This window comes from Anser cygnoides, chromosome 4 (assembly GCF_040182565.1).
Source record: "Anser cygnoides isolate HZ-2024a breed goose chromosome 4, Taihu_goose_T2T_genome, whole genome shotgun sequence".
Taxonomy (NCBI): domain Eukaryota; kingdom Metazoa; phylum Chordata; class Aves; order Anseriformes; family Anatidae; genus Anser; species Anser cygnoides.
This window is the reverse complement of record NC_089876.1, coordinates 48489-74730: the sequence shown is the minus strand read 5'-3', so window position 1 is coordinate 74730 and position 26242 is coordinate 48489. Positions and strand designations below refer to the sequence as shown.

General features: G+C 60.1%; 1 protein-coding gene across 1 annotated transcript; it reads left to right on the top strand.

Moving 5' to 3' along the window:
• Positions 1–295: 295 nt before the first annotated feature.
• On the top strand, positions 296–22560 carry LOC136790658 (uncharacterized). Its single transcript, XM_066995747.1, has 8 exons — positions 296–417; positions 552–770; positions 14283–14427; positions 15008–15158; positions 18639–18745; positions 18839–18983; positions 22136–22209; positions 22307–22560. Exons 1-8 carry the CDS (start codon positions 296–298, stop codon positions 22370–22372), a joined length of 1029 nt encoding a protein of 342 aa, XP_066851848.1. The 3' UTR covers positions 22373–22560.
• Positions 22561–26242: the final 3682 nt, after the last annotated feature.

Here is a 26242-nt window from a genome sequence, read left to right as displayed (position 1 = left end):
GGGCTGGCTCCATGGTGTCTGCAGTGTCAAGCCGCCAGGAGCACCATTCCCCAAGCAAGCCGGGAGTTGTGGTCATTGGGCTCTGAGCATCCCGTTGCCCATGTTGGGTTCGTTGTTATTATCTCCCTGCCTTTTTTGTCCCGATAAAAAATGTACTGTTTCAGCTTGCCGCCGCTCAGCTTCCCAGCCGTGAGCGGCACATTGCTCAAGGCAGACCCTTCCTCCCTGAGGCGGCGCGGGGTGCAAATTTCTGCTGTTTTCGTTTGTGCTTTCTCTGGGAAAATGGTCTGGGAAGATGTCCCTGCTGACCTCAGGACGCATCCTGCTGGAGAGAAGCGGGTACTGCAGGCGGCGGGGCCACGCATGCGCGGTGGCGCCTTTGAATGCCCCCTTCCGCCACCTGCTGGTGAAAATCCGGTACTGCAGGCGCCTTGGGTCAGCGCATACGCTGTGGTGCCCCCTGGGGCCTTCTGCGCCGCCTGGTGGCGAAAAGTGGGTACTTCAGGCGCCTCGGGGCTGCTCATACGCTGTGGCGCCCTCTGCGCCACCAGGTGGCGAAAAGTGGGTACTTCAGGCGCCTCGGGGCTGCTCATACGCTGTGTCGCCCTCTGCCGCCGCCTGGTGGCGAAAAGTGGGTACTGCAGGCGCCTCGGGGCCGCGCATATGCTGTGGCGCCCTCTGCGCCACCAGGTGGCAAAAAGTGGGTACTGCGGGCGCCTCGGGGCCGCGCATATGCTGTGGCGCCCTCTGCCGCCACCTGGTGGCCAAAAGTGGGTACTGCAGGCGCCGCGGGGCCGCGCATGCGCGGTGGCGCCCCCCGGCGCCCTCTGCCGCCGCCTGGTGGCCAAAAGTGGGTACTGCAGGCGCCGCGGGGCCGCGCATGCGCGGTGGCGCCCCCCGGCGCCCTCTGCCGCCGCCTGGTGGCAAAAAGTGGGTACTGCAGGCGCCTCGGGGCCGCGCATATGCTGTGGCGCCCTCTGCCGCCGCCTGGTGGCCAAACGTGGGTACTGCAGGCGCCCCGGGGCCGCGCATGCGCGGTGGCGCCCCCCCGGCGCCCTCTGCCGCCGCCTGGTGGCCAAAGGTGGGTACTGCAGGCGCCCAGGGGCCGCGCATGCGCGGTGGCGCCCCCCGGCGCCCTCTGCCGCCGCCTGGTGGCCAAAAGTGGGTACTGCAGGCGCCGGGGGGCGCGCATGCGCGGTGGCGCCCCGGCGCCCTCTGCCGCCGCCTGGTGGCCAAAAGTGGGTACTGCAGGAGCCCCGGGGCCGCGCATGCGCGGTGCCGCCCCCCGGCGCCCTCTGCCGCCGCCTGGTGGCCAAAAGTGGGTACTGCAGGAGCCCCGGGGCCGCGCATGCGCGGTGGCGCCCCCCGGCGCCCTCTGCCGCCGCCTGGTGGCCAAAAGTGGGTACTGCAGGCGCCGGGGGCCGCGCATGCGCGGTGCCGCCCCCCGGCGCCCTCTGCCACCGCCTGGTGGCCAAACGTGGGTACTGCAGGCGCCGCGGGGCCGCGCATGCGCGGTGGCGCCCCCCGGCGCCCTCTGCCGCCGCCTGGTGGCCAAACGTGGGTACTGCAGGCGCCCCGGGGCCGCGCATGCGCGGTGGGGCCCCCCGGCGCCCTTTGCCGCCGCCTGGTGGCCAAAAGTGGGTACTGCAGGCGTCGGGGGGCCGCGCATGCGCGGTGGCGCCCCCCGGCGCCCTCTGCCGCCGCCTGGTGGCCAAAAGTGGGTACTGCAGGCGCCGCGGGGCCGCGCATGCGCGGTGGCGCCCCCTGGCGCCCTCTGCCGCCGCCTGGTGGCCGAAGGTGGGTACTGCAGGCGGCCCGGGGCCGCGCATGCGCGGTGGCGCCCCCCGGCGCCCTCTGCCGCCGCCTGGTGGCCAAAAGTGGGTACTGCAGGCGCCGGGGTCCGCGCATGCGCGGTGGCGCCCCCCGGCGCCCTCTGCCGCCGCCTGGTGGCCAAAAGTGGGTACTGCAGGCGCCGCGGGGCCGCGCATGCGCGGTGGCGCCCCCCGGCGCCCTCTGCCGCCGCCTGGTGGCCAAACGTGGGTACTGCAGGCGCCGGGGGGCCGCGCATGCGCGGTGGAGCCCCCGGCGCCCTCTGCCGCCGCCTGGTGGCCAAAAGTGGGTACTGCAGGCGCCGGGGTCCGCGCATGCGCGGTGGCGCCCCCCGGCGCCCTCTGCCGCCGCCTGGTGGCCAAAGGTGGGTACTGCAGGCGCCCCGGGGCCGCGCATGCGCGGTGGCGCCCCCCGGCGCCCTCTGCCGCCGCCTGGTGGCCAAAGGTGGGTACTGCAGGCGCCCCGGGGCCGCGCATGCGCGGTGGCGCCCCCCGGCGCCCTCTGCCGCCGCCTGGTGGCCGAAGGTGGGTACTGCAGGCGCCCCGGGGCCGCGCATGCGCCGTGGCGCCCCCCGGCGCCCTCTGCCGCCGCCTGGTGGCCAAACGTGGGTACTGCAGGCCCCCCGGGGCCACGCATGCGCGGTGGCGCCCCCCGGCGCCCTCTGCCGCCGCCTGGTGGCCAAAAGTGGGTACTGCAGGCGCCGGGGGGCCGCGCATGCGCGGTGCCGCCCCCCGGCGCCCTCTGCCGCCGCCTGGTGGCCAAAGGTGGGTACTGCAGGCGCCGCGGGGCCGCGCATGCGCGGTGGAGCCCCCGGCGCCCTCTGCCGCCGCCTGGTGGCCAAAGGTGGGTACTGCAGGGGCCCCGGGGCCGCGCATGCGCGGTGGCGCCCCCCGGCGCCCTCTGCCGCCGCCTGGTGGCCAAAAGTGGGTACTGCAGGCGCCGCGGGGCCGCGCATGCGCGGTGGCGCCCCCCGGCGCCCTCTGCCGCCGCCTGGTGGCCAAACGTGGGTACTGCAGGCGCCGGGGGGCCGCGCATGCGCGGTGGAGCCCCCGGCGCCCTCTGCCGCCGCCTGGTGGCCAAAAGTGGGTACTGCAGGCGCCGGGGGCCGCGCATGCGCGGTGCCGCCCCCCGGCGCCCTCTGCCGCCGCCTGGTGGCCAAACGTGGGTACTGCAGGCGCCCCGGGGCCGCGCATGCGCGGTGGCGCCCCCCGGCGCCCTCTGCCGCCGCCTGGTGGCCAAAAGTGGGTACTGCAGGCGCCGGGGGGCCGCGCATGCGCGGTGGCGCCCCCCGGCGCCCTCTGCCGCCGCCTGGTGGCCAAACGTGGGTACTGCAGGCGCCGCGGGGCCGCGCATGCGCGGTGGCGCCCCCCGGCGCCCTCTGCCGCCGCCTGGTGGCCAAACGTGGGTACTGCAGGCGCCGGGGGGCCGCGCATGCGCGGTGGAGCCCCCGGCGCCCTCTGCCGCCGCCTGGTGGCCAAAAGTGGGTACTGCAGGCGCCGGGGGCCGCGCATGCGCGGTGCCGCCCCCCGGCGCCCTCTGCCGCCGCCTGGTGGCCAAACGTGGGTACTGCAGGCGCCCCGGGGCCGCGCATGCGCGGTGGCGCCCCCCGGCGCCCTCTGCCGCCGCCTGGTGGCCAAAAGTGGGTACTGCAGGCGCCCCGGGGCCGCGCATGCGCGGTGGCGCCCCCCGGCGCCCTCTGCCGCCGCCTGGTGGCCAAAAGTGGGTACTGCAGGCGCCGGGGGGCCGCGCATGCGCGGTGGCGCCCCCCGGCGCCCTCTTCCGCCGCCTGGTGGCCAAACGTGGGTACTGCAGGCGCCCCGGGGCCGCGCATGCGCGGTGGCGCCCCCCGGCGCCCTCTGCCGCCGCCTGGTGGCCAAACGTGGGTACTGCAGGCGCCGGGGGGCCGCGCATGCGCGGTGGAGCCCCCGGCGCCCTCTGCCGCCGCCTGGTGGCCAAAAGTGGGTACTGCAGGCGCCGGGGGCCGCGCATGCGCGGTGCCGCCCCCCGGCGCCCTCTGCCGCCGCCTGGTGGCCAAACGTGGGTACTGCAGGCGCCCCGGGGCCGCGCATGCGCGGTGGCGCCCCCCGGCGCCCTCTGCCGCCGCCTGGTGGCCAAAAGTGGGTACTGCAGGCGCCCCGGGGCCGCGCATGCGCGGTGGCGCCCCCCGGCGCCCTCTGCCGCCGCCTGGTGGCCAAAAGTGGGTACTGCAGGCGCCGGGGGGCCGCGCATGCGCGGTGGCGCCCCCCGGCGCCCTCTTCCGCCGCCTGGTGGCCAAACGTGGGTACTGCAGGCGCCCCGGGGCCGCGCATGCGCGGTGGCGCCCCCCGGCGCCCTCTGCCGCCGCCTGGTGGCCGAAGGTGGGTACTGCAGGCGCCCCGCGGCCGCGCATGCGCGGTGGCGCCCCCCGGCGCCCTCTGCCGCCGCCTGGTGGCCAAAAGTGGGTACTGCAGGCGCCGGGGTCCGCGCATGCGCGGTGGCGCCCCCCGGCGCCCTCTGCCGCCGCCTGGTGGCCAAAAGTGGGTACTGCAGGAGCCCCGGGGCCGCGCATGCGCGGTGGCGCCCCCCGGCGCCCTTTGCCGCCGCCTGGTGGCCAAAAGTGGGTACTGCAGGCGTCGGGGGGCCGCGCATGCGCGGTGGCGCCCCCCGGCGCCCTCTGCCGCCGCCTGGTGGCCGAAGGTGGGTACTGCAGGCGCCCCGGGGCCGCGCATGCGCGGTGGCGCCCCCCGGCGCCCTCTGCCGCCGCCTGGTGGCCAAAAGTGGGTACTGCAGGCGCCGGGGGGCCGCGCATGCGCGGTGGCGCCCCCCGGCGCCCTCTGCCGCCGCCTGGTGGCCAAAAGTGGGTACTGCAGGCGCCGGGGTCCGCGCATGCGCGGTGGCGCCCCCCGGCGCCCTCTGCCGCCGCCTGGTGGCCAAAGGTGGGTACTGCAGGCGCCCCGGGGCCGCGCATGCGCGGTGGCGCCCCCCGGCGCCCTCTGCCGCCGCCTGGTGGCCAAAAGTGGGTACTGCAGGCGCCGGGGGGCGCGCATGCGCGGTGGCGCCCCCCGGCGCCCTCTGCCGCCGCCTGGTGGCCAAAGGTGGGTACTGCAGGCGCCCCGGGGCCGCGCATGCGCGGTGGCGCCCCCCGGCGCCCTCTGCCGCCGCCTGGTGGCCAAAAGTGGGTACTGCAGGCGCCCCGGGGCCGCGCATGCGCGGTGGCGCCCCCCGGCGCCCTCTGCCGCCGCCTGGTGGCCAAAAGTGGGTTATGCAGGCGCCGCGGGGCCGCGCATGCGCGGTGGCGCCCCCCGGCGCCCTCTGCCGCCGCCTGGTGGCCAAAAGTGGGTACTGCAGGAGCCCCGGGGCCGCGCATGCGCGGTGGCGCCCCCCGGCGCCCTTTGCCGCCGCCTGGTGGCCAAAAGTGGGTACTGCAGGCGTCGGGGGGCCGCGCATGCGCGGTGGCGCCCCCCGGCGCCCTCTGCCGCCGCCTGGTGGCCAAAAGTGGGTACTGCAGGCGCCGCGGGGCCGCGCATGCGCGGTGGCGCCCCCCGGCGCCCTCTGCCGCCGCCTGGTGGCCGAAGGTGGGTACTGCAGGCGCCCCGGGGCCGCGCATGCGCGGTGGCGCCCCCCGGCGCCCTCTGCCGCCGCCTGGTGGCCAAAAGTGGGTACTGCAGGCGCCGGGGGGCCGCGCATGCGCGGTGGCGCCCCCCGGCGCCCTCTGCCGCCGCCTGGTGGCCAAAAGTGGGTACTGCAGGCGCCGGGGTCCGCGCATGCGCGGTGGCGCCCCCCGGCGCCCTCTGCCGCCGCCTGGTGGCCAAAAGTGGGTACTGCAGGCGCCGCGGGGCCGCGCATGCGCGGTGGCGCCCCCCGGCGCCCTCTGCCGCCGCCTGGTGGCCAAACGTGGGTACTGCAGGCGCCGGGGGGCCGCGCATGCGCGGTGGAGCCCCCGGCGCCCTCTGCCGCCGCCTGGTGGCCAAAAGTGGGTACTGCAGGCGCCGGGGTCCGCGCATGCGCGGTGGCGCCCCCCGGCGCCCTCTGCCGCCGCCTGGTGGCCAAAGGTGGGTACTGCAGGCGCCCCGGGGCCGCGCATGCGCGGTGGCGCCCCCCGGCGCCCTCTGCCGCCGCCTGGTGGCCAAAGGTGGGTACTGCAGGCGCCCCGGGGCCGCGCATGCGCGGTGGCGCCCCCCGGCGCCCTCTGCCGCCGCCTGGTGGCCGAAGGTGGGTACTGCAGGCGCCCCGGGGCCGCGCATGCGCCGTGGCGCCCCCCGGCGCCCTCTGCCGCCGCCTGGTGGCCAAACGTGGGTACTGCAGGCCCCCCGGGGCCACGCATGCGCGGTGGCGCCCCCCGGCGCCCTCTGCCGCCGCCTGGTGGCCAAAAGTGGGTACTGCAGGCGCCGGGGGGCCGCGCATGCGCGGTGCCGCCCCCCGGCGCCCTCTGCCGCCGCCTGGTGGCCAAAGGTGGGTACTGCAGGCGCCGCGGGGCCGCGCATGCGCGGTGGAGCCCCCGGCGCCCTCTGCCGCCGCCTGGTGGCCAAAGGTGGGTACTGCAGGGGCCCCGGGGCCGCGCATGCGCGGTGGCGCCCCCCGGCGCCCTCTGCCGCCGCCTGGTGGCCAAAAGTGGGTACTGCAGGCGCCGGGGTCCGCGCATGCGCGGTGGCGCCCCCGGCGCCCTCTGCCGCCGCCTGGTGGCCAAAAGTGGGTACTGCAGGCGCCGCGGGGCCGCGCATGCGCGGTGGCGCCCCCCGGCGCCCTCTGCCGCCGCCTGGTGGCCAAACGTGGGTACTGCAGGCGCCGGGGGGCCGCGCATGCGCGGTGGAGCCCCCGGCGCCCTCTGCCGCCGCCTGGTGGCCAAAAGTGGGTACTGCAGGCGCCGGGGGCCGCGCATGCGCGGTGCCGCCCCCCGGCGCCCTCTGCCGCCGCCTGGTGGCCAAACGTGGGTACTGCAGGCGCCCCGGGGCCGCGCATGCGCGGTGGCGCCCCCCGGCGCCCTCTGCCGCCGCCTGGTGGCCAAAAGTGGGTACTGCAGGCGCCCCGGGGCCGCGCATGCGCGGTGGCGCCCCCCGGCGCCCTCTGCCGCCGCCTGGTGGCCAAAAGTGGGTACTGCAGGCGCCGGGGGGCCGCGCATGCGCGGTGGCGCCCCCCGGCGCCCTCTGCCGCCGCCTGGTGGCCAAACGTGGGTACTGCAGGCGCCGCGGGGCCGCGCATGCGCGGTGGCGCCCCCCGGCGCCCTCTGCCGCCGCCTGGTGGCCAAACGTGGGTACTGCAGGCGCCGGGGGGCCGCGCATGCGCGGTGGAGCCCCCGGCGCCCTCTGCCGCCGCCTGGTGGCCAAAAGTGGGTACTGCAGGCGCCGGGGGCCACGCATGCGCGGTGCCGCCCCCCGGCGCCCTCTGCCGCCGCCTGGTGGCCAAACGTGGGTACTGCAGGCGCCCCGGGGCCGCGCATGCGCGGTGGCGCCCCCCGGCGCCCTCTGCCGCCGCCTGGTGGCCAAAAGTGGGTACTGCAGGCGCCCCGGGGCCGCGCATGCGCGGTGGCGCCCCCCGGCGCCCTCTGCCGCCGCCTGGTGGCCAAAAGTGGGTACTGCAGGCGCCGGGGTCCGCGCATGCGCGGTGGCGCCCCCCGGCGCCCTCTGCCGCCGCCTGGTGGCCAAAGGTGGGTACTGCAGGCGCCCCGGGGCCGCGCATGCGCGGTGGCGCCCCCCGGCGCCCTCTGCCGCCGCCTGGTGGCCAAAAGTGGGTACTGCAGGCGCCGGGGGGCGCGCATGCGCGGTGGCGCCCCCCGGCGCCCTCTGCCGCCGCCTGGTGGCCAAAGGTGGGTACTGCAGGCGCCCCGGGGCCGCGCATGCGCGGTGGCGCCCCCCGGCGCCCTCTGCCGCCGCCTGGTGGCCAAAAGTGGGTACTGCAGGCGCCCCGGGGCCGCGCATGCGCGGTGGCGCCCCCCGGCGCCCTCTGCCGCCGCCTGGTGGCCAAAAGTGGGTTATGCAGGCGCCGCGGGGCCGCGCATGCGCGGTGGCGCCCCCCGGCGCCCTCTGCCGCCGCCTGGTGGCCAAAAGTGGGTACTGCAGGAGCCCCGGGGCCGCGCATGCGCGGTGGCGCCCCCCGGCGCCCTTTGCCGCCGCCTGGTGGCCAAAAGTGGGTACTGCAGGCGTCGGGGGGCCGCGCATGCGCGGTGGCGCCCCCCGGCGCCCTCTGCCGCCGCCTGGTGGCCAAAAGTGGGTACTGCAGGCGCCGCGGGGCCGCGCATGCGCGGTGGCGCCCCCCGGCGCCCTCTGCCGCCGCCTGGTGGCCGAAGGTGGGTACTGCAGGCGCCCCGGGGCCGCGCATGCGCGGTGGCGCCCCCCGGCGCCCTCTGCCGCCGCCTGGTGGCCAAAAGTGGGTACTGCAGGCGCCGGGGGGCCGCGCATGCGCGGTGGCGCCCCCCGGCGCCCTCTGCCGCCGCCTGGTGGCCAAACGTGGGTACTGCAGGCGCCCTGGGGCCGCGCATGCGCGGTGGCGCCCCCCGGCGCCCTCTGCCGCCGCCTGGTGGCCAAACGTGGGTACTGCAGGCGCCGGGGGGCCGCGCATGCGCGGTGGCGCCCCCCGGCGCCCTCTGCCGCCGCCTGGTGGCCAAAAGTGGGTACTGCAGGCTCCCCGGGGCCGCGCATGCGCGGTGGCGCCCCCCGGCGCCCTCTGCCGCCGCCTGGTGGCCAAAAGTGGGTACTGCAGGGGCCCCGGGGCCGCGCATGCGCGGTGGCGCCCCCCGGCGCCCTCTGCCGCCGCCTGGTGGCCAAAAGTGGGTACTGCAGGAGCCCCGGGGCCGCGCATGCGCGGTGGCGCCCCCCGGCGCCCTTTGCCGCCGCCTGGTGGCCAAAAGTGGGTACTGCAGGCGTCGGGGGGCCGCGCATGCGCGGTGGCGCCCCCCGGCGCCCTCTGCCGCCGCCTGGTGGCCGAAGGTGGGTACTGCAGGCGCCCCGGGGCCGCGCATGCGCGGTGGCGCCCCCCGGCGCCCTCTGCCGCCGCCTGGTGGCCAAAAGTGGGTACTGCAGGCGCCGGGGGGCCGCGCATGCGCGGTGGCGCCCCCCGGCGCCCTCTGCCGCCGCCTGGTGGCCAAAAGTGGGTACTGCAGGCGCCGGGGTCCGCGCATGCGCGGTGGCGCCCCCCGGCGCCCTCTGCCGCCGCCTGGTGGCCAAAAGTGGGTACTGCAGGAGCCCCGGGGCCGCGCATGCGCGGTGGCGCCCCCCGGCGCCCTCTGCCGCCGCCTGGTGGCCAAAAGTGGGTACTGCAGGCGCCGGGGGGCGCGCATGCGCGGTGGCGCCCCCGGCGCCCTCTGCCGCCGCCTGGTGGCCAAACGTGGGTACTGCAGGCGCCGCGGGGCCGCGCATGCGCGGTGGCGCCCCCCGGCGCCCTCTGCCGCCGCCTGGTGGCCAGAGGTGGGTACTGCAGGCGCCCCGGGGCCGCGCATGCGCGGTGGCGCCCCCCGGCGCCCTCTGCCGCCGCCTGGTGGCCAAAGGTGGGTACTGCAGGCGCCCCGGGGCCGCGCATGCGCGGTGGCGCCCCCGGCGCCCTCTGCCGCCGCCTGGTGGCCAAAAGTGGGTACTGCAGGCGCCGGGGGGCGCGCATGCGCGGTGGCGCCCCCGGCGCCCTCTGCCGCCGCCTGGTGGCCAAACGTGGGTACTGCAGGCGCCCTGGGGCTGCGCATGCGCGGTGGCGCCCCCCGGCGCCCTCTGCCGCCGCCTGGTGGCCAAACGTGGGTACTGCAGGCGCCGGGGGGCCGCGCATGCGCGGTGGCGCCCCCCGGCGCCCTCTGCCGCCGCCTGGTGGCCAAAAGTGGGTACTGCAGGCGCCGGGGGGCCGCGCATGCGCGGTGGCGCCCCCCGGCGCCCTCTGCCGCCGCCTGGTGGCCAAAAGTGGGTACTGCATGCGCCGCGGGGCCGCCAGTGATGTTACTACATCATTTACTACATTTTTTCCTGCGAGTGATGTTACTACATTGATTTTGGTTTTGGGGTGTAATATGTTATGCTGTTAAATTTTTCTTCCTGTGCAGAAGAAAAGTTGAGCTAATTCCAGTTAGCTTCAGTAACTTTCTTTCTCATATTGTCATTTCAATATTCAAAGCTGAAGCAAAAGCATTGGTATTGTTGCTTCTAGAGAGACGCCAGTTCTCCGGTCTGTACTCTGCATGCTGTTCAGATAAGCTAGAAAAAAATAAAGTAAAAGAAAAACAGCTGCTGCTTCTCCTGCTCTCTTTCTGCTTTCTACTTTCTTGTGCTTTGCCCCTCCCCTTTCCCAGGTGATTGGCTTTGGGTTCCAGGCAGGGCCTAATGGTAACTGAGTCACAGGCATCCCATCAGAGAGCTCATTCTGCCTGGGCTGCAGTTTGGGGTAAGTGCTTTGTTTTTGCTTCAGTCAGTTGCAGGGGTCTTTAGGTGGGTCAGAGTCTACGGACTGATGCGTTTCCAAGTAGAGATAGGTACATCCTTCTTTGTGAGGTAACAACTAGTAGGATCCTTGCTGATCCTGGCTGGAATAATAATAATGCACAACACAGAAATTATATGAGAAAGGACTGGCCTATAGCAAATCAAAGTGCTCCCAAGGGGTTTTTGTTCTAGTAGTAGGGTACATATATCTTACTCTTTGTATTGGTAATTATTTGGAAACCTAAGGGTTAAAAATAATGACCGGGAAAAATCAACTATTAATTTTGTTTCTAGTGACTGTAGGCCTCAGAGAAGGGCTTGGTCAATTGGCAACTTGGAAAAGGCATGACCAGATAATAGTAAGATGGGATACCCCGTCAAAATAGGGGTGAATGTGACAGAGGGTTATGTACCACAATCTGTCATGTTTGATGCTTGTGAGGTGTTAGCTTGTGGAGATTTAAATGCCCAATGACAACTGAGCAGAGAGAACAAGTAACTGGGAGAGACCCAACAGCCAGATTGAGAACAGCTGTATGGAAACGATCCTCTATTGCCATCAGAGAAAGGGAGAAACTCAAGGAGAAAACAGGAGAGAAAACAGGAGGCTCTCTTTGAAATGTGGCAGTTCAAACATTTGAGATTGAAACAGGGTATGGGGATGTGAATGCCTGGATAGAATGGGTCAAATATGCTGTCCAGAGTCTCAACCGTAGCACTTGCTATGCTTGTGCCTCGGGACGACCGACTGCCCGGATAGTGCCCTTCCCATTGGGGTGGACCAGGGATTCCCAGGGGATGCGATGTATGATTGCATTGTATCAAGAAAAGACTGCCTGGGGAAATGAGGCCTGTAAGTCTCTCTCTTTGCTGTTCCCTTCCTTGCGTGATAGCAATATCAGGGTTCCCCCTGCATTCTCTACAGCTAAAGGTGACCATGCAGCTTGCCTCTCAGGGCAGGGTGTGAGCGCTACCCGGCATCTGGGAGAATTTGCCTTGTGCACGAGGACCTTGAATGCTACCAAGGACCTGATGGGAAACTGCTCAAGACTTGAGATCCCCAGGGCAGATCTGTGGTGGTACTGCGGAGGGAAGATCTTACGGTCCACCCTACCATCTAATTCGGGAGGCATTTTTGCACTTGTTCAATTAGCTATACCCTTCACCCTGGCATTTGAAAGAGAAACATCACAAATACCCAGAAGAAGTAAAAGAGGCTTAGGAATATCATTTGATGATAGAGGGTACATAGATTCTCTTGGGGTGCCTAGAGGAGTTCCCGATGAACAGAAAGCCAGGAATCAAATTGCTGCAGGGTTTGAGTCGCTGTTCTGGTGGGTAACAATCAATAAGAGTATTTATTATAGTCAGCAGATATTCATAAATCATACAAGGGATGCGATAAGAGAAATCGCTGAACAACTAGATGCCACCAGCAAAATGGCTTGGGAAAACAAAATAGATTAGATATGTTGATCGCGGAGAAAGGAGGTGTGTGTGTGTGTGTGTGTGTGTGATACTGAGCAACCATTGTTGCACTTTTATACCCAATAATACTGCCCCAGATGGCACAGTAACTAGAGCGTTGCAAGGGCTTACCACCCTTGCCAGTGAATTGGCAGAATGATTAGGAACAGGCACTTCCATCACAGGATGTTCGGAATCTTGGTTTGGTAAATGGAAAGGGGTCCTAGCGTCCGTATCTGCATCCTTGATCGTAGTAGCAGGAGTTTTGACAACCCTTGGTTTTTGCATTATCCCCTGTGTAAAAGGACTAGTACAGCGGTTCACTGAAACTGCACTATCGAAAGAAATGACCGTGGAGCCACCACCTTACTCACGTAAGGTGATGATATTAGAGGGGATGGAAAGCAAAGAAGGTGAAGAAGAGGAAGAGATCTACCAAATTACACCGCAGAGAAAAGTTTTGCAAAAATCAACAATTTATAAAGAAGAAAAGGGGGGAATTGTGGGAATAAAAATGTTGTTTTTGCAGAGTTACGTTGTTTAGAGGGAAGGAATGCGGTGTTGAGTTAGGCTCGCAGCGATAAGAAAGCTTAATGGACAACCTTGTAAAATGCAGACAACCGGACTCCTCAGAGCAGCTAGGTGAAAATCACGGTGTCAAGTCAGATCAGTGAAGAAACATTACCACTTCAAACAGTAAAAAAGTCAAAAGAAATTTGAAATTGAACAGGCCGGCAACTGAAGGCCACGTAGTGTCTGTGAAGCGTCGGATAGGTTGTGAACCCGGAATACCCAGTCAATGGGGAAACAGGGGAGGGTCCCGGTCGTCGAGAAAGAAAGTACATAAACCGTACTGTGTGACTAGTAGGCGTGCTCCTGCTTGTGGGACGCGTGCCATTGCGATCGCAAATAAATTACTACTTCACTGAGATCCCCGCCTGAGCCTAAGCTACTGGCTACGGAGTGCTTCTCACACTCCCTGCGCGTAATCCTGGCTACAATATACCGCGTTATCGAAGGTGCCTTTTAAACAACATTGATAGAAACTCAGGGGGCGATAGTACTGACCCTGGGTGTGGAACTATCCACGCAGGGAATAATCCACACTGCACCAAATATGGTAGCCACAGGAACGCCAATATACATAGCGCACGCCAGATGCAACGTGAGAATCCTGCAACTGGATGGCCTGTCGCAAATGGCGAAAGGTGGTACTGGCTACGTGGCAATAAAGCCAGGAAGGTGTTGCCCCTGGGATGGAAGGGAGCTTGCCCTGGAGGCAATAATTCCAAACGTAACTATTATTGAAGACCCACAAAGCCAAAGGCCCCTTGAGACCACACGCAGGATTAAGCGGACTCCAGACAATTCTCTAGTAAAATTCTCTAGTATTTCACAGCTTTGCAAGGTGGTTTTTACCTTGGTTAGGGGTGGGTGAATTAGAAAAAGCTATTGTAAATATCTCCGCTATAACTGAAGAACTAGAAAATAAGTTTGATAAGTTTGCAAAAATAGGACTGTAGAATCAAATAGTATTAGATTCATTAATAACCTCATAAGGAGGAGCGTGCACTGTAATTAATGCTAGTTGCTGTATATACGTAGATCAAATGGGACGAATTTGACTGATATTTGGGGGGAAAAAAAAGTATACTGGGGGGGTGTGGGGGGGAAAGATCCTACATAGAGTAGCTCAAGATGACAGTTCCTGGGCATTTAGAAACATTTGGGAGAAACTAACTTCGTGGTTACCTGAACAGAATTGGCTCAAACAACTATTTGTTGGTATTGTAAAAATAATGGCTTTGTACGCCTACCATCCCCCGTGACATCCGAAGAAGACTATTGCGCCTTAACGTTGGAGAAACTCAAGAGCGCGGTACGTGAAGAGGTGCAAAAACAACAGTAGGAGTAAGGAAAGGAGAGGAGGGAACTGTGAGAAACTAAGTTGTGTTTTTGCAGTAGAGAACTAATTTTCTGTGTTCCGAGGTAGTTGTGCAGTCATAATGAGGAGAAACGCTACGTGGGTAAGCGGACAGTAGGTGGCCTCACTGTTCCGAAATAAGGCAGAAGCTTGAGGAAAAACAGGTTGAGCAGGCTGGGAACGGTAAAACAAAGATCACAGGTTCCTGAAACAGAAGAAAGGGAAAAAAAAAAAAAAGGAAATAAGAAGGGAGCAATTAAAGGGTTGAAAAAGAAGTAAAATTGTACATACATGGTATAGAGGAGCGTCGAGCAGCTTGTGAACCTGCAGTACTCGGCCAATGAGGACACAGGGGAGGGGATCAGGCGTCGGGGAATAGGGAATAAAAGTTGATGCTGTGCTTACTGCAATGCGCTCCTGATCGGCAGGACGCCCGCCACTGCAACCGCGAATAAAATAGCCTCAGAGAAGATCGTGTGTCAAGAAAATTATTTGAGACGTTTCTCGCAGATATACTTGACGAGGGAGGACCAAGAACACCCCGCCCTTCTTTAAAAAAAAAAATAAAATAAAAAAATAAAAAAAGGCATCACAGGGGCAGCCTCAGGGTCGCCTTCCCACAGGGAAGCGGCGCCGTGATTGGCTGGACCGTGAGGGCGGAAGTGGCGTCACGGCTAGCCTTAACTCAGGGCGGAAGCGCTCCGTGATTGGCTCGGAGGAACCCAGGGCGGAGGTGCCGTGCAGGGTTTGCCGGCACTATGGGCGGAAGCTGTCGGGCCGGGCCGCGCTGGGCTCAGCTCGGGCCGGGCCGCCGAGGCGCGGTGCCGCAACGAGGTTGGTGGTCGGTGCCGCCCCGGGCCGGGCCGGGAGGGGACGAGGCGGCGGGCGGTTGGGGCGCCACGCGGTCGGCGGCTTCTGCGGAAACGGCCCTTGTGCGGGGCGGGGGCGGCGCCGCGCCGGAGCGGAGCGGACCGGGCGTGCGGAGGGATCTGCACTGCGCGGGGCTTCGGAGGGCTGGGGGGGAGGGGGGCGAAGCGGCGCGGGGGGGGCGGTTGCGTGCGCTTGGCCGACTCCCCTCTGTGTCGGATGGACTGCTCCGTCCCGCGGCATGCTGGGAGCTGTAGTTCTGTGGTGCGCGGCCGGTCTTTCCCCGAGCCGGGGCCGGGGCCGGGGCCGGGGCCGGGCCGTGCGCGCCGGGAGGCGCAGGTTGCCGCTGGCTGCGAGCGCGGCTGCCGGCGGTGAGGCGAGCGAGAGCCTTCGGGGGCGCTTCCCCGGAGCGTCGGGCCGGGAGGGGTGGGGGCTGCGGCGGCCGGGCGCGGGTCCTCGCTGCGCTCGATCGTCGGGCTGCGCCTCGGAGGTTTTCCTCCCCCCGCGTGCTGACGGCCGGCTCTCTCCTTTCCCTGCGGCTCACCAGGGCAGAAGCAGCTCCCCGCCGCTGGGACCCCCGCGGGGTTTGTCGCCGAGCGAAGGTGGCGCGGCAGCTGAAGGGAGGAAAGCTGCAGCTGGCGTGCTGCAGTCGCAGGTTTCCCAGGAGAAAGAGCAGCCCGTCTGTCCCAGCTGTCCGGGTAAGTCGCAGCGACCTCCGGGTGAAATCCAGGCGTGAAGGGGATTTTGGTGGCTCTCTTACACAGCTAGTCCTACCAAAGATCGCATCGGTTACGAAAAGTAGTAGTAACCTTGTAGTTTGCGTGTTCTGTAACATCTGTAGCACAATAAACTGGCAGGTGAAGAAATGAGCGGGTACAAATACACGTGACTCCATCGCTGAGATTAAATAACGTGCAGGTTGTTCTGCGTTTTGTCTTTCAAAGCGCGTTGTTTGACTCGGTGATCCTTAACGATGATCCTCGGTGGTCCCTTCCAACTCAGGATATTCTACGATTCTGTTGTTGCCGAGCGCCTGAGCTTTTTGCTCACATTACTGAGGAAAGGAATGGCTGTGCTTCTTCCCCACCCCCCTCTCTTTTTCCTTTTTTTTCCTCTCCTCTTCTCCCTCGATGACGGGGACTCGAAATGTTTTTCTCAGATGTCCATGCGAAAATTTAAAAAAAAAAAAAAAAAAGAAGCTGATGGTGAACACTGACAGAATTGGGTGACACTTTCAAGGTAGAGGGCAAAGAACGTGGAAATTTCTAGTACGTTAGTGTTACTCTGTTAGCAAAACTGACGTACACGCCGCTTGCTGTTCCCAGTTTTTTGGTTTGGCCTGGTTTTCCTTTCAGAAGTCTCCCCGAAGGCCTTTGTGGACAAAACTTTGTCCCGCTTCAGCTTTAAGAATTATCCTAGAAATAATGAACAAGTGCTTGCAGGGCTTTCCGGAACGCTAGTTGTGGTCAGTCAAGAACGACTTGGGAGGCAATTCCTTTCGTGGAATTGCAGAGTGATCGAGAGATCAAGGCCAGCGTTGTGAAGAAATAGTGCCAGGTTATAGTCACAGGTGACTGCCTTCTGAAGGGAACAGAGGCTCCCATCTGCAGACCAGACCATCTTTACCGAGAGCTTTTCTACCAGCCTGCGGCTTGGATCAGGGACATTGCTAGCGAGCTTATGAGCTTAGTTCAAACTTCAGATTATTCCCTACTCCTGCTCTTTCACGTGGGTACCAACAAAGTTGCAGCAAGAAGTCTGTGTTCAATCAAAATAAATTTCAGGGCCCTGGGAAGATAGCTAAAGGATTCAGAAGCACAGGTTATCGTCTAGCATTTTGGGATATATTAAACACAGCGTAGCCAGCTGGTCAAAAGAGGTGATTCTCCCACTGTATTTAGCGTTGAAGTTCAACAAGGCCAAGTGCCGGGTCCTGCACCTGGGCTGCAACAACCCCAAGCAGAGCTACAGGCTGGGAGATGAGTGGCTGGAAAGCTGCCTGGCCGAGAAGGACCTGGGAGTATTGGTGGATAGTCGGCTGAATATGAGCCAGCAGTGTGCCCAGGTGGCCAAGAAGGCCAACGGCATCCTGGCCTGTATAAGAAGCAGTGTGGCCAGCAGGTCGAGGGAAGTGATTGTGCCCCTGTACTCGGCTCTGGTGAGGCCGCACCTCGAGTACTGTGTTCAGTTTTGGGCCCCTCGCTACAGGAAGGACATGGACGTGCTCGAGCGAGTCCAGAGAAGGGCGACCAAGCTGGTGAGGGGTCTGGAGAACAAGTCTTACGAGGAGCGGCTGAGGGAGCTGGGCTTGTTCAGCCTGGAGAAGAGGAGGCTCAGGGGCGACCTCATCGCTCTCTACAGTTACCTGAAAGGAGGCTGTAGAGAGGTGGGGGTTGGTCTATTCTCCCACGTGCCTGGTGACAGGACGAGGGGGAATGGGCTAAAGTTGCGACAGGGGAGTTTTAGGTTGGATGTTAGGAAGTACTTCTTTACCGAAAGGGTTATTAAGCATTGGAACGGGCTGCCCAGGGAGGTGGTGGAGTCACCATCCCTGGAGGTCTTTAAAAGACGTTTAGATGTAGAGCTTGGGGATATGGTTTAGTGGAGTACTTAGTGTTAGGTCGGAGGTTGGACTCGATGATCTTGAGGTCTCTTCCAACCTAGAAAAATCTGTGAATCTGTGAATCTGTTGGCGAAGCCTCTCCTTCAATATTGTGTGCGATTCTGGGCTCTACAATATAAAAAGAACGTTAAGATCCCTGAAAGCGTACAGAGGAGGGCAACAAAGCCGGTAAAAGGATTGGAAGGCACACCCTGTGTGGATGCTACGGTACTTCTGCTAGCTCCTCGGAATTGTATATAGTCACGAGTAACACTCCTGATTCTAAATACATAGTCTTTCCCTGCATATAAGCCGAACGCTATTCTACAATCGTTTGCTTCTTCCGGCAGTGGATTCTGTCTTTCAGTGATTTATGGGTACTTTACATGTCCTGGATATTGCTTTCCAGATACCTGGAGCTTGCTAGCTTTTCTGTCTCCCAGACGTGTGGCTGGTAGCGGTCTAGTCTTGTGAGCTGTACTGCCGTGAAGTCTGTCACCTGTTGATGCTGAAGGTACTTTTCTAGAAAGAGGAAGGTGGTAGGTACAGTTTCACACCAGGACATCAACAAAATCACGTACTCTTTTTATCATCTCCAGACGTGTTTCCTTCGGTGGCTTCTGGACTTTGGTCCATATTGTAGGCCCCGAGAAGGAAGGAGGTTGGCTTTTCATAACCACAGTTTCTTCCAGCTGTTTCAGATGGATTTCATGGTTGATTCTAGTTGAAATGACTGCCTCAGGAAAAAAAAATAACAAAAATGATAGTCCAAACAACTTAAAAAAAAAAATAAAAATAAAAAACAAACGAAAACACCGCTCCCATTTCCTCACAGCTTATTCATTTGCTGTGGTATCTTCTTTATGGAAAGAAGTGTCCTTTCCTTCCCAAGCTGTAAAGGAAGAGTTCAGGTACTCTTCACTTGTGCGCTTTAATCTGTGACGTGTTTGTTCGCATAGAACTTCTGGGAAGTTTGGCGGTAGAGTTTAGGGTTTACATGTTAGGTAAACAGAAGTATCGCTCAACTCAGAACATAGTTAAATAAAAGTACAATATTTATTTAAAATGAATAAGTGTGTCTATAGTCTTGTGTCCTTTCTTTGCAGAACTCAATAGTTAGCCTTTATACATATTTCTAAGTTGCCCGGTTTATCAGTGTACAACACAGCATTCGGGAATATCATCTGAGATTTTAGGTGAAGAGGACTGTCCTTTGTTCAGTTGTGCACTCTTGTGTGTCAGCCCTGATTCTGAACCGTATAAAAGCTGGAAACTTCTTTCCGGTTTTCTCTCTAACCTCACTGAAGTGTGGGTACTTCCCAGCGTACGTGATACTATTCAGCATGTGGATATTCTGTTTCCTCACACTAGCTACAATTCCGGTGAAGTTACACATCTTGAGCCTGCATGTTAGTGTTTCATCCTTTCAGTTCCACAAAAGGAGGGTTCAGTGGAAGTTTTGAATCCTGTAGAGTGGAATACAGGTTTTTAGCCTCAAAGGCTTTAGTTCTTTTTCCCTGGTGAGCTTTGGAACAGAAGATATGTAACATTAACAGTTTTTTAGTATTCATTTCAGGACTCTTTGACAGCCCTCCAGGATCCGATGATGCAAAGCTCACTGACATATCCTACCCAGGAGACCAACAATCTGTGACATTTGGAACCAAATCCCAGGTGGGAAACGTAAGCGATCAAAGTGGAGCAAGAATTCGTGTTGAGCATGGGGATTCAAATAACAAGTGCATTTTCGGGAACTGGCTGTATCCTTCATCGCAGGTGAAAGCAGCTCTGCGGGCCCTCCAAGGAGGCACCTCTGCAGTGATTGCAAGTGGAACCCACCCAAAGATCTCGGGTCATGTCATCACAGATGTTGTGGAAGGGAAGAAAGTTGGAACTTTTTTTTCAGAGGTAAAACCTGCAGGTGAGTACGGAAGTAACATGTACATTGGGAGCTGTAGAGATTTCCTGGAAGTTTAGGGTCGAAATTTGGCTAGGCCTGCCTGTTCAACAAATGGGAAACTACGCTCTGCTTGACAAACGGCTTTTGAAAGGTAATTTTTAATGTTGGAATAGAACATCTTGAATCCTCTGCTCGGGTTCCTTCCAGCTGATGACTTGCTGCATCAGACTTGCATTCAAAGAACTAGGTAGAATTTGTATTGCTTTTAGTCTTAGAGGTTATCATCTATTATTGAAGATTTCAGGGTGAAAGCGTGCATATAGAATGTACGGCTGAACTAAGATAGTGTGTAGTTTGGGTTTTTGTCGTAAGTTCTTTTAATGACTCGGTCTTTTGTTACCGTATGTAGGAATGTTTTCCTGCCTCTGTGTTGCTGTGACAATGTAACAAGGGCCGCAGAAAGTCAGACCAAAGATCAGTGATCTTAGCAGAATGGAACGAGTATAGAGCGATACTTGTGACTTGCACTTTAAGACAAGCCAATGCCTTTGAGTATAAAAACGCTTAATGTGTTTCTTGTAAAAATCGGCCATATCCTTTGAACCCATGTAAACACTTAGCACCCGTGGGTCACAGCAGTCACGAGCCTTAACTAGGTATTGTGCGTAAACTCTGGAGCTAGCACTATGTGGAGAACTGCTTCCTTTATTTTGTGTGTGTTTGTGGGCAGGAGGAGCGTTGAAGTTTGCTTCCTGCTAGCTTTTGATGCCCCCGCCTTCTGTATGGAAAGAGAACATGGGTGATCGATCTCTGTTCAACTTCTATGATATGAGACATCGTCTTTTCCCTCATCGTCTCTTTGTCACATGAAAAAGGTTTTTTCTTAGTCCTTTTCTACAGAAACTGTTCCAAAAGTTTGGTGATCCCTGTTTCTCTTGGCTGAAACTGTTTTTATTCTACTGTGACCTTTTTAAGATAGGCAAAAATAAAATTCTGTGTAGCATCCAAGATGCAAATGAACCCTCAGTTTATGAGATAGCAAGGCTAACTTTGAGTTTTGATTAGACTGGTGATGTTTCTTGTTGCCTTTCCTAGGCCTTTTCCAAAAGCTTAAACGTGTAAGTTGCTCTTCGATGCTGATGAGCATTGAGGTGATGTTTTCATAGGATTATGTGCAGTACCAAGGCCTGATTTCCCCTTTTGCCTCTGCATTTCTTCACGTTTATCTGCTTTGAATTGTACTTGCTATTTGGTTGCATAGTGGCTGCAAAGGAATCACAGGCTGGTTGAGGTCGGAAGGACCTCCAGAGGTCACCTAGTCCAACACCCCTGCTCAAGCAGAGCCACCCAGATCTGGTTTTCCAGGACCACGTCCAAACAGGTTTTGAAACCTCACAAAGACTGTGACTCCACGACCTCCCTGGGCAGCCTACGCTAGTGCTCAGTCACCCTCACAGCGAAAAAGTATTTACTGATGTTCAGGAAACCACAGGAGGGGAACATCCTATGTTTCGGCCTGTGTCTGTTGCCTCCTTTTTTGTTCCTTGGGTACCAGTTAGAAAAGTCTGGCTTTGTCTTCCTTCCACCCTCCCTTCGTGTATTTACAGACATCGATGAGATCCCCTCCAAGCCTCCTCTTCTCCAGGCCGAACGGTCCCAGCTCTCCCAGCCTGTCCTCATAGGAAAGGTGCTTCAGTCCCTTACCATCCTCGTGGCCCTCCGTTGGACTCTTTGCAGTGTGTCCAGGTCTCTCTTGTACTGGGAGGCCCAGGCCCAGCACTCCAGGTGCGGCCTCACCGTTCCTGAGCAGAGGGGGAGGATCGCCTTTCTTGACCTGCTGGCAATACTTTGCCTAATGCCACCCAGGATACCCTCAGCTGCTTTTGCAGCAAAGGCACATTGCTGTTTCGTGTTCAAGTTGGTGTCCACCAGGAAACTTAGCTCCTTTTCCGAGAAGTTCCTTTCTGGGAAAAAGTGCGATATCAGCGCTTTTCACTTTGTCCTACTGCAATAAATTTGTATCAGCTATAAAGCTTTTCATCTTGTAACCCCACGTCTCAGACAATTACAAATATGGTGAACAGCAAAAGTAAAGGTGAAATCTTACTGCGACCCTTCCTCTACCATGGAACGTGGTTACTCCCATTCTTTCTTTTGTCTTCTGTCTTCCAAAACACACTTTAAATACTCAGGTAACTTTTTAAAATGAACTCTTATCTCCTCGCGTGTGTCACTCTTTTTCAAAGAACACGAAAATACGCTCTACTTTATAAAGTATGACCTCGCTTTAAAAAGCTGTTTTAACACTCCTTAATTAAGTCTTCTTAATCAAGTGTCCACTAGTTCTTTTCTTAACTCCTGTTATTTTCCTTAACGTGGGAATTCCTGCTCTGGCAATTTCTGTAGGACGCTTCTGAAATAGAAGTCCGGGCCTATTAGTCACATTTCAAGTCATCTGTCCTACAGACAATTTCAAGAGAGTTAAAAATGAAAATGTAGCTTATCTGTGAGCTACTTGAGAACTCCTTAGTGAAATGCTGCGTGAGCCTTTTGACTTGTTACTTCTGCTTCTGTTTCAAAACTTGTTCTGTATCGTTTCAGTTTGAGACAGGTTCTTTGATATCCATGCCACGAAGAAAACCTTTCTTCTGTAAGAACCCTTCAGTGTGCACAGGGAGAGGCGTGGAGAGAGCAGCTATTCTGCAAGCTGTTACGCATGCCGCTTTTGGCTTCCAGTGCTGTTTGTACATTCCCGTGTTGTTTTGCAATCTTTTCTCTTTTCGTTAGTTGTCTAACTAAACTTTTTCAAAGGATGCCTCCCTGTTTTCAGTTTTCTCCTACGCCCTGAGATTTAGCCGTCCTTCTATTCTTTTGCTCAGCTTTGATACAAGCTTGTTTGTCCCCTATGACCTGGATGATCTTGCTGAATCTCCGTGATGCCTTGAAAAGGGCTGTGCTCGGGGACCGTGGCAGCATTTTGGTATCTGATACAGATTTTCCTGTTCTGGCATACAGTGAATTTCTTTGATATGTCTATTAGGACCGTACCTGTTTTCCTGCTTTGAGTAAGGAGTTGGAAGATGAAAGGTTAGCGTTCCTTTCCTCCCACATGGGCTGTAACCTTTGTCTGCATGTCTTGTGGTTGTGTTTTGTTTGTTTGTTTGTTTTGGCAGGCCCTCCAGCAGAGCAGCAGGGTGAAAGGTCTCGAGCTGGTGGCAGGACCCTGGCAGCTCTGCAGCCTGAGCAGGTGAGAGAACAGTATGTGCTCACTCTATAAGGTTGGGAACACGTGGCAAGTCTTAAAATACAGGTTTATAACACAAATGGGTCCTGGAAAAAATCAGCTGGCTCCAAGCATTCAGGGAGTCAAGACAGTGAGAAGATGTGTCAGCAGAAATGAGCTGAAGTGAGCCAGATGTCAAACACCATGGACTTCATATAAGGATGCAGTTCAGAAGCTTTTCTCTTTCGGAGAGCGGAGATTATTTATCGTCTTGCTGACTTATTACCTGATCACAGAGAAGAAATTCTCTTGGCAAACGAGAAGGACTTAGAAGAAGCTGAAAATAAAGGTAATATTATGGGTCCTTTCATGGTACTCCTGTTGTCATGAGCTTTTCTGGGCCTCAAAGGAAATGAGCAGAACTAGAATATTCTGTCACCTGCAATTGGATATTATGGCTGTCACAGGTTAGTGAGCCCAGGACTTTGAGAGCTTGTCAGTGGAAACAGCTGCAGCTTCCATAATTACATGAGAGATGTCTTCATCAGAGAAGACAGAGAGGCCTTTGAAAACAGCAACCCACGGCATTGTTTAAAAAAAAATAAAAATCTAAATAAATAAATAAATAGCGTTTTCTTTTGCCAAAGGAGGCTCGCTTTAGAAATTGAATATAGAAAGTATCTGCCCTGTTATCGTCATGTATGAAATAGCATGAGTATCTCCTGGGCTGGTTAACGTAATGTTTGGCCCCTGTGGGGAAGGTTGTTACTTAAAAATGATGCTTTCCAGAACGAACCATATTACCTTCTGACCGAGGAAAGTACAGTTCAGGCAGCATAGACTAAATCCGTTCTTTTGTGTTCGAGTGGTGCATTGAGAAGCTGGTCTTGGGTTAGAAAATGTGTGAAACTGGCACGTCACAAACTGTAATGCAGAGAGATCTTTGATAACAAAAGCGTATTTCTGTTGGTGAGTTACTGGAAGGCTGCAAGAAGTCTTGCCTCAAAAGACTCTTCTGAAATGAATTCTGTTGCCATCCCAATTTTTTTTTTCTACGGGCACATTCTTGGGACTTGCTTCTGCAATGTCGAGAGTTATGCAGGGTTGGTTTTTGATACCCAGCGTAGAGAAGGAGTTAGCTTACATTCAGGTGCTGCGGTTTCTGCACGTGTCTTATAACGTAGGTTCCCTGCTTAACTTGCAATTTATGAGGTTCCTACCAATGAGCACTTTCCTGTCCATGCCGAACGCAGCTGAGTTGCAGGCTACCATTAAACATCAAATGTTTAATATAGATTGTTAATAACAAATCGCAACTGTTAAGAATATATGCTAAAAAAAATAAGCACAGAAAGTAGAAGCTCTAGGCTGTGAGTGGTCTGTCCCATACTGATACTGCATGTTTGCACTGAGGCAGAATGATTGCTTTTACTCACTTGTGGAGCGATGAGTCTAGGCTCTCACTGCTAGTATTTTTAGCAAGACGGATTGAGCATTTCTCTAACATATGAGCAAGTGTTTGAGGAGCAAGTGATGGGTATGGGCACTTAGAAAGAGGCTGCCAAAGGGCAGCTTCCTATTTTATAACTGAATTTTGTGAGCGTTGGTCCTCGTTTCATACTGAAGGGGAGTATGCTCTAGTGAAGGGAGTATGTTCACGTGAAAGGAAAAGGCACTAGTCTCCCTCGTCTGCCATTATTACTTCCTTGCTGCTAGCTCTGTTCTTCATAGAAAGCCAGTATGTTTCCTCGTCACATTCTAGTCTGCCTTCCTAGACTTCAGCCTTTGCCTCCTGGGTCTCTTGCCTTGCATAGACAATCTCTCCCCTTCTCCTCTTCTTCATCTCATTTGTAAACCTTTTATCAGGCTGATTCTTACTGGCTTCCCACCCCCACCCCCCGACCTTTTTCTATTTTTTCCTTTTTTTCTGTTTTTTTTTTTTTACAGACTTAGGATGGCTTGTCTTGTTAGTTACTTTTCTTCCTGCCAGCCCCCAGCCTCAAGTTCTCCGATGCGACTTCAGAGGATCATCTTTGATACCTCCGCATCTGAATAATACGGTTTCTGTCCCATGCTGTAGCTGACGGCAGGACGGACTCTGAGTGCAGAGGAGAGGTTGCTTCCTCCCTAGTTTCCTATTGCGTCTCATACTGGTTTGGGTAAGCAATTTCAGAGGAAATTTGACTTCTCCGTGGAGCAGTGTGTGCCTGACAGCTAGCTGGAGACAGCACACACGGCATTGAGTCAGTGCTCCGAGTGCAGTCCTGAGTCGCAGTAAAGGTAAAACAATTGCAGACTGACAGTTTAGCTTCTAAGGAGCATATACAAATAGCACGTTTGCCTCTGATGCTTAAAAGGCGAGGTTCCGAGATCATATTTCACGGACTGCTTCCTATAGATTTCAAGAAATGCCATCGTTCTGAAGCACAGCCGCGCTTTAAGGGAACAAACTGCCTTGAGACCCGTTACGTGGGAGGGAACCGGGGGCGGAAGTGACGTCAGGGCGTGCCCTCACCGAGGGCCAAAACGGCTCCGTGATTGGCTGGACCGTGAGGGCGGATGTGGTGTCCGAGCGAGCCGTCATTGAGGGCAGGAGCATTCCATGATTGGCTGGGAACCCAGGACCGAAGTGGCGTCACGGCTAGCCTTCCCTCAGGGCGGAAACGCTCCGTGATTGGCTCCGAGGAACCCAGGGCGGAGGTGCCGTGCAGGGCTTGCCGGCACTGTGGGCGGCAGCGGCCCGGTCGGGGCGCCGAGGCGCGCTGCCGCAACAAAGTTGGTGGTCGGTGCCGCCCCGGGCACGGAGTAGCGTGCACCCCGAGCACAAGGGCGCGTGCCAGCTTTACGGGAGCAGGTTATGTAGCGGGGCTACATAACACATAACAGCTTCAGCTGTCGGGGGAGGGGAAGGCGACGGGGTCTGGCCGCGATGCCGGGGCAGCGGGAGCCTCTCCGGCTGCCGAGCTTCAACCTGCCGCACAGCTCAGCGCCGCGCAGCCGTTTCCTCGCTGCCTCAGTCCCCCCCCTCCGGGAAAGGCGAGAGAATAGGGGGTGGGGTGGGGTGGGTAAAGCGTGCGGGTTGAGATAAAGACAGTTTAATAGGACAGCAAATTAAGAGAAAGTAACGACAACAACGTGTACGCATACGCAAAGCTACCGCCGCACGCCGCAATTGCTCGCCGCACGCGTGTCCGGTTGCCCGGCCGGTTCCTGAGCAGCAGCCGCCCCCCGGCCGTCCTTCCCGGTTCCGGACACCCCTTCGCGGCCAGCTCGGGTCGCCGTCCCGGTCGCGCCTCCTCCCGGCTCCCGGAGCAGACAAAGCGTCTCCCCTCCGGCTCGAGCGCGCTCAGGGCTCGCAGCCCCTCCTCGTGCGGCGGCTCCGCTCCCCCGGTCGCCGCGCCGGGCCGAGCCCCGCGGCCCCGTGCCTCGCTCCGGAGGCGTCCGCAGGCGCTGAACGGAGGGTCGGAGGACCCCCGCCGGCGGCAGCCTTCTGCCGGGCCTTCCTTGCCGGCGAGAGCCCCCCGGCCGGCCGCGCGCAGGTCCCGCGGCGCTGCTCGGTGCCGCCGGGGCGGGCGGCCCGGGGCCCCGGCCAATGAGGCGGCAGGCGGCGGCGCGGCTCCGGGGAGATGGGCGGGGCATGCAAATCACGCCGGAGGGGAGGGGAGGGAGGGCGGGCGAAGGGGCGGGGCGAACGCTCGGAGGAGGCCGAGCTGCGCCAATCAGCGCGGAGCGGAGGTCGGGCGCAGGGGCTCGGTGGGCGGGGCACGCGGGCGGTGAGCCGCGGGGAGGGAGAGGCGGTGCCGGGGGCGGGGCATGCAAATTTCGCGCGGGGCCGAGCGAATCGGGCGCGCGGGGGCCCGAAGGGGCCGCTGGGAGGCCCCGGCGACGCGGCGGCGGGGCGCTCGGGGGTCGCGGCTGCGACCGGAGCGCCCGAGAGTGGGCGAGGGCGGCGGGTTGAGCCCCGGGAGGGCGGGGACGAGCGGTGGAGCAGCGGCCGTGAGGTAGGGGTGGTGGGCGCGGGATCGGGTGTCGTGGGGGGAGGGAGCGGCCGCCGCGG